Source organism: Mizuhopecten yessoensis, unplaced genomic scaffold (genome assembly GCF_002113885.1).
Source record: "Mizuhopecten yessoensis strain PY_sf001 unplaced genomic scaffold, ASM211388v2 scaffold8949, whole genome shotgun sequence".
Taxonomy (NCBI): domain Eukaryota; kingdom Metazoa; phylum Mollusca; class Bivalvia; order Pectinida; family Pectinidae; genus Mizuhopecten; species Mizuhopecten yessoensis.
Window position 1 is genome coordinate 544,944 of NW_018407803.1, and position 13,976 is coordinate 558,919.

At 36.6% G+C, this 13,976-nt stretch overlaps 1 protein-coding gene across 5 annotated transcripts; it reads left to right on the top strand.

Moving 5' to 3' along the window:
* The first annotated feature begins 2,162 nt into the window (after positions 1–2,162).
* Positions 2,163–8,970, top strand: LOC110456913 (BTB/POZ domain-containing protein 17-like). Of its 5 annotated transcripts, none has more exons than XM_021507965.1 (4): positions 2,163–2,204; positions 4,498–4,786; positions 5,229–5,327; positions 6,968–8,970. In XM_021507965.1, exons 2-4 carry the CDS (start codon positions 4,569–4,571, stop codon positions 8,073–8,075), a joined length of 1,425 nt encoding a protein of 474 aa, XP_021363640.1. In that variant the 5' UTR covers positions 2,163–2,204; positions 4,498–4,568; the 3' UTR covers positions 8,076–8,970. The 5 variants fall into 5 exon arrangements, with proteins under 5 accessions (XP_021363640.1, XP_021363636.1, XP_021363635.1 ...); XM_021507961.1 differs by having other exon boundaries at positions 2,170–2,377; XM_021507960.1 differs by having other exon boundaries at positions 2,170–2,369.
* Positions 8,971–13,976: the final 5,006 nt, after the last annotated feature.

The following is a 13,976-nucleotide window of genomic DNA, read 5'->3' on the forward strand; positions in this document are numbered from 1 at the left end:
ACTCCGGTTGCGCAGGAATTAAAACTATTTACATTGTGTTAAGCTGTTACACTACAATTTGTTGTTAATACTTGTGTATTATATTTATGGTCTAATATATATATATATGTATCCTTAATTCTATTTATTTTGTTGATGTTTGTCTGGAGTTGCTGTCTTTCTAATTCTGTACGTGTTTTTGAATAGAGTTTGGTATCGTCCGCAAATAGTTTGGTTATACAGCTGATAAAATCAGGCATGTCATTGACGTAGATCAAGAATAGTATGGGGCCAGGGACGCCCTGGGGATCTCCACTTGTGACAGGGAGACTCAAGGATTTTGCTCTGTTGATTGTGACTGGTTAAGTCACATCTTTTGAAAACTCCTTAATCCATGCCAGAATTTTACCTCTGATTCCATATTTATGTGCATGTAGTTTGTATAGCGGCAAGCGGTGTGACATTTTGTCAAAAGCTTTGCTGAAGTCAATGTATATGAGGTCCACATTGTTTCCGTCATCTAACTGCATGTGTCCAGTCTTCGATAATCTCTAGTAGTTCATTAGTGGTACAGGAGCGGCCACTTCTGAACCCGTGTTGGTGGGGTGAAAAGATGGTTCTCGTCAATGTGTTTTAAGATATCGTCTCGGGCTATTCGTTGTAGAATCTTACAGGAAACCGACGACAAACTGATAGGTCTGTTGTTTCCTGAGTAGCCTTTAGAGCATTTCTGAAATATTGGTGAGACGTGAGCCAGTTTCCACGAATGTGGCAGGGTTCCTTCTTGGATGGACCTGTCAGTTATAGATGATGGTTAGAGGTTCTATTAGTGATTCTATATTGTTTTTGAAATTGAATGTGGATGTGTGTTATCCGGGCTAGGAAATTTCTTAGTTACTGCTAACACAAGTTTTTCTGTTACTGGTAAGTCGGTTAGCGTGCTTTTAAATAGTCTTTCCTCAAACTCAGGCAGAATTACTTTGATGTCGTCAACAAAAACACTAGCAAGGAAAACAATCATGACGTTGGACGTCTCTAATTTCGAGGTGGTCATTTCTCCTTTATCATTTTTGACTCTGGTGATGGTCGTGGCTGTTTTTGTTTTAACTCGAACATACTTCCAGAAGGGTTTTGGGTTTGTTTTCATGTTGTTTATCAAATCCTTTTCAAACGTGTATTTTGATCTTCCGGTTAGATGGAAGCTTCTATTTCTCTCAGTCTTATATTTTCTGAAGTTTTCTGGAGTTTTAATTGGAGGTATTTATGCCAAAGTTTACCTTTTTCTTAATAGAGTCTCTTGAAGCTTTGTCGATGTTGATTTTCCTTCTTGATGTGTGTGTCTGTGTTGTAGCTGTTGGTGAGCTTGATGTGTGTGTCTGTGTTGTAGCTGTTGGTGAGCTTGATGTGTGTGTCTGTGTTGTAGCTGTTGGTGAGCTTGATGTGTGTGTCTGTGTTGTAGCTGTTGGTGAGCTTGATGTGTGTGTCTGTGTTGTAGCTGTTGGTGAGCTTGATGTGTGTGTCTGTGTTGTAGCTGTTGGTGAGCTTGATGTGTGTGTCTGTGTTGTAGCTGTTGGTGAGCTTGATGTGTGTGTCTGTGTTGTAGCTGTTGGTGAGCTTGATGTTTGTGTCTGCGTTGCATCTGTTGGTGATCTTGACGTGTGTGTCTGTGTTGTAGCTAATGGTGGGCCTGGAGGTGTGCTTATGCATATTAGACTAGTATGTCCAGGCTTGCTCTCTTCTGACGCAGAATTTTGAAGATTCTATAATTATCCTTATAATTATTTGATATGGAAGACAAGTCTTTAGAAATTGTTTTTGATGTGGAAGCATATCTCTAGAAATTTTATTGACAAAGTAAAATTGTAATTACGCACTTGGAACTCTAATTTCATTGTGACATGAATATAGCTTTGATATATCATTTAGATAAAAGTATAGTTTCCTTTTATCTTTTTTGACGAAAAGAATGATAAGGATGGGATAAGCAATATATAGGATCACCAGCAGTGTTTTGTTGAGGGGCTACACTGATATTCCTCAGATAGCTATACCATTGCTCTAACCGTCCGAGCTATCAGGTCAAAAGAAGTGTTGAACTGTTGGACAAATTGTGCTACAGTTTTTATCCTTATAGAACGCACCCCGAGCTCGTAATGTATACGTTACAGAACGCGCCCATTGGACCGGAAGTGTAATGGAGTTATACAAATGCTAATTATTTACAGGTAAACAATGGCTGAAGTTCATACAAAACTGTATCGCATCGCTGCAGTGTCACGAAAACTGTCCTCATGAGGTGAAATATTCCGATGCAATCATTGTCATTTACATTCGGCTGCTAGCGGGTACGAAAATATTGCATGATGATACTCTGAGGACCGGAGACAAGGGTAACTAGGTACTCCAACAGTGTTAGAAGTTTACACGGCGAGATACTTTTGACAGGCGCCGTGTAACATCGGCAAATTCATATCCGATAGAAAAATGGCCGACCAGTGGAGTAGTAGTCGGCTTAAACCAAAAATCTTGATGATCCGTTGTCTGTTACAGTAGTCGGCTGAAACCAAAAATCTTGATGATCCGTAGCTATATAGTCTGTACAGTAGTCGGCTGAAACCAAAAAATCTTGATGATCCGTAGTCTGTACAGAAGCCGGTTAAAACCAAAAATCTTGATGATCCGTAGTCTGTACAGAAGTCGGTTAAAACCAAATATCTTGATGATCCGTAGTCTGTTACAGTAGTTGGCTAAAACCAAATATCTTGATGATCAGTAGTCTGTTACAGAAGTCGGCTAAAACCAAAAAAAAAAAAAAAAAGATCTTTTGTCTGTTACAGAAGTCATTGCTATCTGTCTTCGTCCGTCGTCGTGCGTCGTCTGTTAACAAGTCGGCTAAAACCAAATATCTTGATGATCCGTAGTCTGTTACAGAAGTCATCTTAAACCATCTTGATGATCCGTTGTCTGTTACAGTAGTCGGCTAAAACCAATTATCTTGATGATCCATAGTCTGTTAAAGTAGTCTGCTAAAAACCAAATATCTTGATGTTTATGAAATAAGGACCTAGTAATCGGAAGCTACTTTCAGCCGAACCTTGACAAAGACTTACAAGGCCTGCTAAACATATGTAGGTCCGCCAGAATTTATACCTGAAAATGTTACCTATAAAAACAGACAAACCTGTTAAACAACAGGACACTCAAAAGGGGCCTTGCTTTGGATAATCTTTTCATTACAAATTCGCCAAGTGCCTACTCTTGTTCAATAATTGACAAAATTGTTAAATTGTTTCGGTACTTATTGTAAAGACGAAAACATCTTTGTACCGTAACATCCGAGTACGGAAACGTCTGTACCCCCAAAATAATAGTGTGTGTGCTTCCGATAGAGATCAAACTAGCAACCTATACTCCATCAACATTAGAAGTCGCTGGTCAGCTATAATTTTAGCGGATATAGTTATGTCGACTGCAACCTCACATGACGCTTGTCAAAAGTGTCTTGCTGTGTTAAACTTGCAACCGCTGGCTTCCCAGTCCTCCACTGTGCATGATTGAGCTAAAGGGAAATTCCCTCTAGTGCAAAGCTAGAAGGCGAAAGTATTCCTGTGTAAATTAAAACCTGCCACACTTCAGATAGTTTAGTCATTATTTTTTAATTATATATATCGTTGATTGATCAATTATCAGTAATTGATGAATAAACAGATAAGAGCAAAATTAACACGAGAAAAAATTGTGCTTCACAATATTAACCAACATGGTTTGTCTTTAAATTTACTTGGAGAGTGATCAGTTTGCAATCACTTTCTTTACTTTAGATCTGCAGTCGCAATTCAGTCAGTCCCATCATCCTCATTAAATAATGCTACTACTTGCCAAGTTTCATTGCCCATTCACAGATACTAGCCTTGTCTGTCAAGGCTAGTACCTATGGCCCATCTATATACATGTATATTGTACAATTTGGAGGTACTTACTGCTATGGTCCGAAGTTACATGCCAATAATATAAAGATCTACTGGGAAAAAGTTTACATAATTTATTTATTTTTTATCTGCTTCATTAAAATATTGAAAAGAAAAGACTAGTATTCGTCTACAAACTACCCCTGGTAACTTTATAACATATTCAGATATGAAAATAGAGTACAATTAAAATGGGTCAGATTTAATTCAAACCAATCATTACAGTAGTTTGTGAATTTCAATTTATAAAAATACAGTTAATTTAGTTTAAACATTTCTTAAATCAAATATACTTGGTATGTTATAAGTGCTTTGTTGGCTTGTTTTTGTAGAAGTTTGGTTTTAAAATGATGTATCAAAAATGTTTGATCAGATAAAAATGCATGACTTCAAGAACAGCTCCGTTCAACTACATTGTATGTACAATTTTTATAAGGAAGCACTTAAGAAACAGATTCCGTAATCATGAATATTAAAATATTGCACAATCTCATGATGGTATTATATATATAATTAATTCACTTGAATAATTTTCTTTAACATTTCATAGATAAACACCAGACATGTGGTTCCTGATTGGAGCTGACCATTGATTTTCTCCTTGACTGCGAGCCCAGGAAAATGACAGATTCTAAAAAGCTAGCTGCTGTGAAAGGAGAAGTAGAATCACCAGTCAAAAAGGATAAAACACTAGATCTGATAGAGGACAAAGATGATTTCATTCACCGTTTTCGTACACTCTACAACTCGGAGATCTTCAGTGACATTGTACTCGTAGTTGGGGACACCAGGTTCTATGCTCACAAAATTCTGCTTGTCACAGCAAGTGAAGTTTTCGAGTAAGTTTTCATCTCTTGATGTTGAACAATATACAGTGAAACCTAGCTACATATGGTGCATTAAAAACCTGAGATATCAGAAACAGGGTATTTCAAAGAGGTCCCAAGGTCAAATACATAGAGAAATCATGATGCTATTTTTATGTAAGATTAAAATTTAGTATTTAATATTCTTCCATGGTTGTAGTTACTGTTTGTATCATTCATGCTTTTCATGTTATGTTGAAAATATTTGAGCATTCATAATTTTTTAAACTAATGTCAAACTTGTTAAAATCAGATTTGTTCTCACTGTCCCAGTCAAAAACACCATGTGTTGCTGTCCATTGTTGGTTAGCTCAGGTCTGCTGTTAGCTACTTGATTTGAACCTGTTTGTTGATTTGTTTTTATTTTATTGGATACCTTGTTAATTTTATATCCTGCTAAACTGTTGAATTGTAGAGCTATGCTGAGCGAAGCAAGATGGCAGGAATCCAGCCAAAATGAAGTGTGTCTTACAGAGGATGAAGATTGTGTGTCTGTGTTCCCAGACTTTCTCAAGTAAGTATACAATATCTACCATATACTAGTACAGGTTCCAGGTTTCTGGGTATATACATGTATGCAGACGTTGGACTGATAGACTGGTAGTTGACCTTATGGTTAAGTTAATTAGGTCTACATGTCCATCCATCCCTCTGTCTGTCAATAAGCAGTTTTTGTTTCAACTTCATACTGTCATAATTTCATATCTCGTCTTCACTAAACTACACAAAGTTGTAACGTTTGGGAAGTGTAAACACCTTTACTTTTTGGGTAATTCGATCAAATTTCAAGCTTAATCAACAACAAATCTTTTAATCCAATTGTCTGCTGTCTTGTAGTCAATAATTTCACTATTTCTAACTTCTTCCTTGCCAAACTTCCTAAAGTTGAAGTAGTTGGTGAGATGTAGACACCAGTAAAAGTTGAAGTCGTTAGTGAGATGTAGACACCAGTTAAAGTTGAAGTCGTTGGTGAGATGTAGACACCAGTTAAAGTTGAAGTTGTAGGTGAGATGTAGACACCAGTTTTGTCTTTCCATCAGGCCTAGCGGTCAAGGTTATTCTAGAATATGAATTCTGTTAACCAAAAATATAAGGATTGTAAGATGATTGAAAATTCACAGAATAATATCATACCAGGAAATTATCCTTGGTGTAAGAAAAAATCTCAGTGATTTTGAGGCAAATATGTGGAAGGCTGGAGTCACATTTATTTTCGAATTGAAAAATAAAATGAAAAATAAAGCAAAGTCTTTTTATCTACCAAAGTGCATGAAACTACACATGGAGAACATTCATGTGTCCTACAAGCACCCTATAAATAGCAAGGTCAAAAGGTTATAGTTACCAGTTGTAACAAAATATTTCTAGACTGTACAGGCGGACTATCGGTAAGTAAAACATCTTCTCATATAGGACCTTTAACTCATTCATCCCTGAAGACAACTTTGAACTCTTCCAAATCAAAGGTTGGAATAGTTCATTTTGAAATTTCAGAGGTGAATGAGTTAAAACTTGAGAAAGACTTTCTATGGTTGAATAGCATTCCTTTCTTTTTTGAGGTCAAAACATCTTGCCTCATGCAAAAATAATTGTTTCCAGTCTAATATGTAGTACATGTAGTGCGTTTTTCTAGCTAGGACCTTGTAGTTTTGCTGGATGACTTAACAACTTGTTAATCAATAACCTTTATGATAACCTACATTAGGTTGGATTGTCAAAGGTCAAGGTCACACTACCAGGTACATTGTTTCGATTTGTAAGGAACAATCATTGGAATAGTTCATTCTGCCATGTAAGCACACACTATCAAGTAGGTTGTTCGGGTATAAGTGAACTGAAGAATTATTTTACTTATTTTGAAAATCTTTTTCATCTTATCGTAATCCACTTTGACTGGCTGTTTGTGAATGTCCTATACTTAAATATCCTGAAGTAACAATATATTGTTTCAAAATATAAAAAAAATTAAGATGATGAGAGATTACTTTTCACATAAATTTTATCTACTGACATTTGAAATCATTTATCAAACCAAATTGATACGGCAAACAAATATTTAAGTTGGTTTAAATTCTTTTACAAATTTGATCAAAAACTAGATTTGTATGCATGTTTAGGAGGATTTTTTGTTGATGAAACCTTTTTTTGGAATAGATACATCTACTGTGGTTCAGTGGAGCTGACAACATCAATGGTCCACAAGTTACTGATCCTAGCTGACAAGTATGGTATACATGTTCTGCACAAAACCTGTGTGGAGTACATGTCGCGTCACATCGTCACCTCACCAGACACTAATCGCACTCTAACCTGGTACCACTACGCCAAGATAACGAACGGCCAGCACTTACAGGAGAAGTGCTTAGCCTTCATCCTGTCAAACTTCAGCATCATCCAGAAGGCTCCTGACTGGTTAGATTTAACTCCATCAGTCATGGTGGAATTTCTGCAGAGCTCAGAAATGGTTGTGGAAAGTGAGTTTCAACTGTGGATGGAGGTTCAGCGATGGATAAAGGCAGTGGAAGATCCAGACATTGTGTTAGAGAAGTTAAAAGCAGTTTTGCCTCATATGAGGTTCAGCATGATGACACCAGCTGACCTACTCAAGATGGAGAATTCAGATTTGTATAATGAACACACTGAGTTGTTCGGAAACCGACTGATGAGGGCTTACCGAGGCCATTCATTGCACAGCAGTGATTTAATGAGTCACACACGTGAGGAGCCCTATCGTAATTACTACCACAAATTGTACAGTATTTGTGATGACCTGAAGCTCCGTAATTACATAGAGACACCCAAGACTGAAAGCCAGCTGGTTGCCAGTATGGTAGTGCCGATACATCTAAAGCCTTTCCCTGTACAGATAAAGGATGACGACTCTCTGTCCTTCGATGTGGCCTTTTATCCTCAAGGATTCTACCAGGCACACCCACTCTATGGAATGTACATGTCACGTCAGAGTGACGAAACAGTGTTGAATGTCTCCCGAATCTGTACCTCATCACAGCACATTGTCGACGTCGACATCACCTTTGTGATCTATGCCTACCGAGACAATATGAAGTACATTGCCCACAGCCGTACGGTATCCCACCAGTTCAGCAACAAATCTCGGCATGGTAAGGTAGAAAATGTGATCTCTGTGGAGAACTTGAAATCTAAAAAATCACCATATCTAGTCGGAAAAAGCTTTGAGTCAAAAATATTTTTGAAGATTCAAAACATTCAACTCGAAGAAAAGAAGGAGAAGAAAGAGTAACAACTAGTGAACCAGTGCTTGCTTTCCATGTTAACATTAATCATGAAACCTTTTAAGGTTAATTTGATAAAGCTTGAACGTAGTCATGTATATACATATTTGTGTGTACAGTATTTATTTACGCCATCTAAAAACTGGGTAAATATCAATAAGTAAAATAGTGAAAGTCAATAGCTTTCATACATACATTTCTACTGGTTTATCTTTGTTTTCACAGACTAGCTAGTATAAGGTGGTTTTTGAAAACAGAAATATCACAAATTTTAAGAACACTTCTGATGATTAATTCAAGCTTAGGATTTTTCCTGAAAAGAATTACTTCCCTTTAACGTTTTACTACTACATGCATGGATGTATCATCTAAAAAAGTATTTCTTCATCTGTGGAACTCGAAAACCTATTATGTTCAAACGTCAGTGCTGTACAATGTGACACTAGCTGTACACTGTACATATAATATGTGATTGAAGCATTAACTGGTACATTGCGAGTCATTTCCAACTGAAATTTTTCTATATATCAGTAATACAGAACAAGAGATTCAAGGGAGACAATTCAAGAATGAAATAGGTTGATCTTTGAGATAACATTAAATACTAAAGATCAAACCACGATATGTGTTGCTTCTTTGCACCACATTTATAATTAATGATATGTAAAATGTCTGCCTTTTACGTTTGGAATGATGTCATATGTAACCATTGTCTGAGACTGATGATTCTCCTAAAGATTTACTAAATCATTTTGCAATTTAAATGAAGTATTTAGCTAAAAGTTGTAAAGTTTTAATAGACATTAAACCAGTATCCAACTGAAAAATTTCAGTTGGTTTTTTAGGTCACCTGAGCTTTAGCTCAAGTGACCTATTGCTATCTGTCTTCGTCCGTCGTCGTGCGTCGTCTGTTAACATTTTACATTTTCAACTTAAGCTGAAATACTGTCAAAGGGATTTCATTAATATTTCATGGGAAGGTTACTGACATCTCCCTGATCAAATGTTGTTATTTTTCGGGTCGATCAGAAATCCAATATTTCAAAACTATTTCAAACGTGAAGTCAAGTTCTGCTGGGCCGATTGAACTGAAACTTGGTAGGAATGATCAGCTCATTGTCCTGACAAACTTAAGTTTACCTTATACTTAAATACTTTTTACTCAAAATTGGTACATATTTCAACAACAAAAATAAATACTGTAGGACTCAGGTGACCGTTAAGGCCCATGGACCTCTTGTTTAGAGTTATGTCTGAATATCTAAGATTATCTTCGTTGGTATTTATATAACGCAAAACAATAATATGCTGTATTAGTGGTGCATGAAATGAATTGTACGTAATATTTTACTGGATTTTACCAGGGGTGTAGTTTTCCCTTGTTTGGAATGGATTCATTTAGGAGTGGGTCAATATACAGGGTCAGTATCAATTTTTGCCAAAATCCTGGAGACACAAAGCACGAATGGAAATTTTTGTGGCCTGCAGTTAAACAATTTGTTGCTTTCATCGTTTATGCCAACTTTTAATATGTATTTGCATATTCTTGCTTGTTTTACAATTATGCTTATATTATTATTGTTTATATTTTATTCTCTACTGAAGTTATACACAATTGGGAACTTGATGTGATGTAGTAATAGAATCTCTAAATGGTTGATATATAGTGACAAACTCAGTTGTACCTATAATGCCAAAATGGACTGCTTTCAGCACAAATCACGTGAACAATATGCCTTTGTTTTTTTCATTACTGAAACAAATGTCAACCATCACTGAAATTTACACATGTTATCTTATAGAGTAATCTTTTTTAACAATTTATCTCAATATTTTCTTGTACCATCATCAAATTCCAGAAAAAGACACTTGTATCACAAGAAATAGGATGTCTGGCCTTTGACAACTTTTGTTAATATATATAATTTTTACATTTTATAGTTTATTAATTTATACATGCAGGTGTTCCTGGTTGTTAGATTTTTCTTGTTAGTCTTATATTGATTGAACATGTGTTTGATGTTCAGTTTTGTTGTTATTCAAATATGAATAGTCATGAATTTTGCATTCAGTCCTTGAATTTGTGTAAATTTGAGTGTTCAATTATGAAAATGAAATTAAGATGAAAAAGTGTAATGAGGGATATATATGTTGTCAGGATGAGAACTTGGAACAAATGACTGTATAAAGTTAAAACTTGGTGTGTTGGTTTCTCTAGTGAATATAAATAACCCTAATGATTGAAGGTTTGGTTTGTTAAAGGTCAAAGTCATGTTTCTAAAAAATAGAATGTTGCATCTCTGAATGTTCAGTTGAAAAAACAATTATTGTACAAAGCACAAACTTGCTTTGAGGATAGCCCTAGCAAGCACAAACTTTGTGTGTGGATATCCCTAGCAAGCACAAACTTGGTGTGTGGATATCCCTAGCAAGCACAAACTTGGTGTGTGGATAGCCCTAGCAAGCACAAACCTGGTGTGTTGCAGCAAGCACAAACTTGGTGTGTGGATAGCCCTAGCAAGCACAAACCTGGTGTGTTGCAGCAAGCACAAACTTGGTGTGTGGATATCCCTAGCAAGCACAAACTTGGTGTGTGTAAAGGCCTGGCAAGCACAAACTTGATGTGTGGATAGCCCTAGAAAGCACAAACTTGATGTGTGGATAGCCCTAGCAAGCACAAACTTGGTGTGTGTAAAGGCCTGGCAAGCACAAACTTGGTGTGTGGATAGCCCTAGCAAGGCCACATCTAATGTTTTGATAGCCCTAGCAAGCACAAACTTGGTGTGTGGATACCCCTAGCAAGCACAAACTTGGTGTGTGGATAGCCCTAGCAAGCACAAACTTGGTGTGTATAAAGGCCTGGCAAGCACAAACTTGGTGTGTGGATAGCCCTAGCAAGCACAAACTTGGTGTGTGTATAGCTCTAGCAAGCACAAACTTGGTGTGTGGATAGCCCTAGCAAGCACAAAATTTGTGTGTGGATAGCCCTAGCAAGCACAAACTTTGTGTGTGGATAGCCCTAGAAAGCACAAACTTGGTGTGTATAAAGGCCTAGCAAGCACAAACTTGGTGTGTGGATAGCCCTAGCAAGCACAAACTTGGTGTGTGGATATCACTGGCAAGCACAAACTTGGTGTGTGGATAGCACTAGCAGATGCAAATAATCATATTGATTTTTGATGTGATCCACCAAAAAGTGATGATAACTATTGGTAAAATAGAATTTTGCATATACTGAGGTTATTCAACTTAAAACTAATGATAAAAACAAGTTAAATCTTCATTTTATACGCAGAGAATAGGTAGGACATCCAGATACAATAACTTTAAAATAGATTGTACAGATGTGTGTGCAAGTTCCCTGCATTTCTTGAGCAAATCCATGTGGGTTGATTGCAAACTTGCCTCTTTTCGGGGGACATATACTGCCCCTGGTGGCTTTCTGTAGGTTTGTGTTACAGTGTATAAACTAGTCAGTTATTTCATACCTAGAATGTGACAGTATAATCTGTAGCAATATTTGTTATCACTGGTATCTGTAGTGATATAAGGTTAATACTTGTAGGTGATATTTGGTGTGACAGTTACACCTGTAATTATAAGCCCTGTAGCCCTATAATTCTGTTCAGAGCTATCGCCCTATAATTCTGTACTGAGCTATAGCCCTATAATTCTGTACTGAGCTATAGCCCTATAATTCTGTTCAGAGCTATAGCCCTCTAATTCTGTACTGAGCTATATATAGCCCTATAATTCTGTTCCGAGCTATAGCCCTATAATTCTGTACTGACCTATAGCCCTATAATTCTGTTCAGAGCTATAGTCCTATAATTCTGTTCAGAGCTATAGCCCTATAATTCTGTTCAGAGCTATAGCCCTATAATTCTGTACTGAGCTATATATAGCCCTATAATTCTGTTCCGAGCTATAGCCCTATAATTCTGTACTGACCTATAGCCCTATAATTCTGTTCAGAGCTATAGTCCTATAATTCTGTTCAGAGCTATAGCCCTATAATTCTGTTCAGAGCTATAGCCCTATAATTCTGTACTGAGCTATATATAGCCCTATAATTCTGTTCCGAGCTATAGCCCTATAATTCTGTACTGACCTATAGCCCTATAATTCTGTTCAGAGCTATAGTCCTATAATTCTGTTCAGAGCTATAGCCCTATAATTCTGTTCAGAGCTATAGCCCTATAATTCTGTACTGAGCTATATATAGCCCTATAATTCTGTTCCGAGCTATAGCCCTATAATTCTGTACTGACCTATAGCCCTATAATTCTGTTCAGAGCTATAGTCCTATAATTCTGTTCAGAGCTATAGCCCTATAATTCTGTACTGAGCTATAGCCCTATAATTCTGTACTGAGCTATATATAGCCCTATAATTCTGTTCCGAGCTATAGCCCTATAATTCTGTACTGACCTATAGCCCTATAATTCTGTTCAGAGCTATAGTCCTATAATTCTGTTCAGAGCTATAGCCCTATAATTCTGTACTGAGCTATAGCCCTATAATTCTGTACAGAGCTATAGCCTTATAATTCTGTTCAAAGCTATAGCACTATAATTCTGTTCAGAGCTATAGCCCTATAATTCTGTACTGAGCTATAGCCCTATAATTCTGAACAAACACCCATAATGCACCAACATGCATAATTCGAATTGTCCTGTTTAGAATGTATAGAGTGGCCATAATTTTGAACAGAATGCAGTTCAATAGGAATCTTTTTATTTACCGTTGATTTTGACAGTATATTGATATTGATCTTCAGTAAATGGAACAGCCAACATATAGTCTCGGCCAGCTATGACCAACGTAATGTTGTTGACGTCACACTTGAAATAGTATCGGCCATCTATGTTCATTGTAATGTTTATGACTTCACAATTGTAATGACGTGATGATTATAACTCAAGTTTTATGGTCTCATAAATCACACCGACTTTTGGAGACTTATAAAATGGCAATGCAGAGTGAATGTAGATAATTAAATATTTCATAACTGTAATTATACTGTAATTATACTGTATGATGTACACAGATGGTTGTTTCTATAGTTATTAATTTCCCAGAACGACAAATTGTGACATTTTACTTTTACGCTATACGTTTTGTATTTGAGGCTAACATTGCAGATAATTTTCAGTGGCTTGTATTTTTTCATGAATCACATTTTTTCTTATTTATTTTTTATCTCCCACACTTTATACAGTACATAATGTGGGTGCATTCCCGTTTTTCCTTATGGAAAAAGTAAATTTGTCCTAGTAATCTACTAGGAAAAGGACAACTTACACTCACTACTATTCTGAAAACGTCATCATCGCGTCATCACTTTATGCAGCATAGACTTTTTTACGTAAGGATAGTAAGGAAGAAAAATAATCATCAATTTCTGTGTGAAATCTTACCTTTGGGATATGATTTAATTTTAGCCGAGTGCTAAATTTCAAAAAAGTTTCCCCTAAGGTCGAGCATTCTCTCTCTCCATCACACAGGAATAATATATAGGTTCTTTTAGACTCTTACATAAATGTAAGAATAAATACAGTCGTTATTTAGCTCACCTGGCACAAAGTGACAAGTGAGCTTATGCCGTGGTGTGGGGTCCGGCGTCCGTCCGGCGTCCGTCCGGCGTCAATATTTTACTTTGAACGACTTCTTCTTAATAACCGAAAGGGCTAGGGTGATGATATTTGGCCAGAAGCAAACTGGGATGAAGGGCTACCAAGTTTGTTCAAATAAATGACCTTCATCTATTTTCAAGGTCACAGGGGTCAAATATGTTAAAAACTTTAAACAACTTCTTCTCAATAACCAAACTGCCCAGGGAGATGATATTTGGTCAGTAGCATGCTAGGGTGAAGGGCTACCAAGTTTGTTCAAATGAATGACCTTCA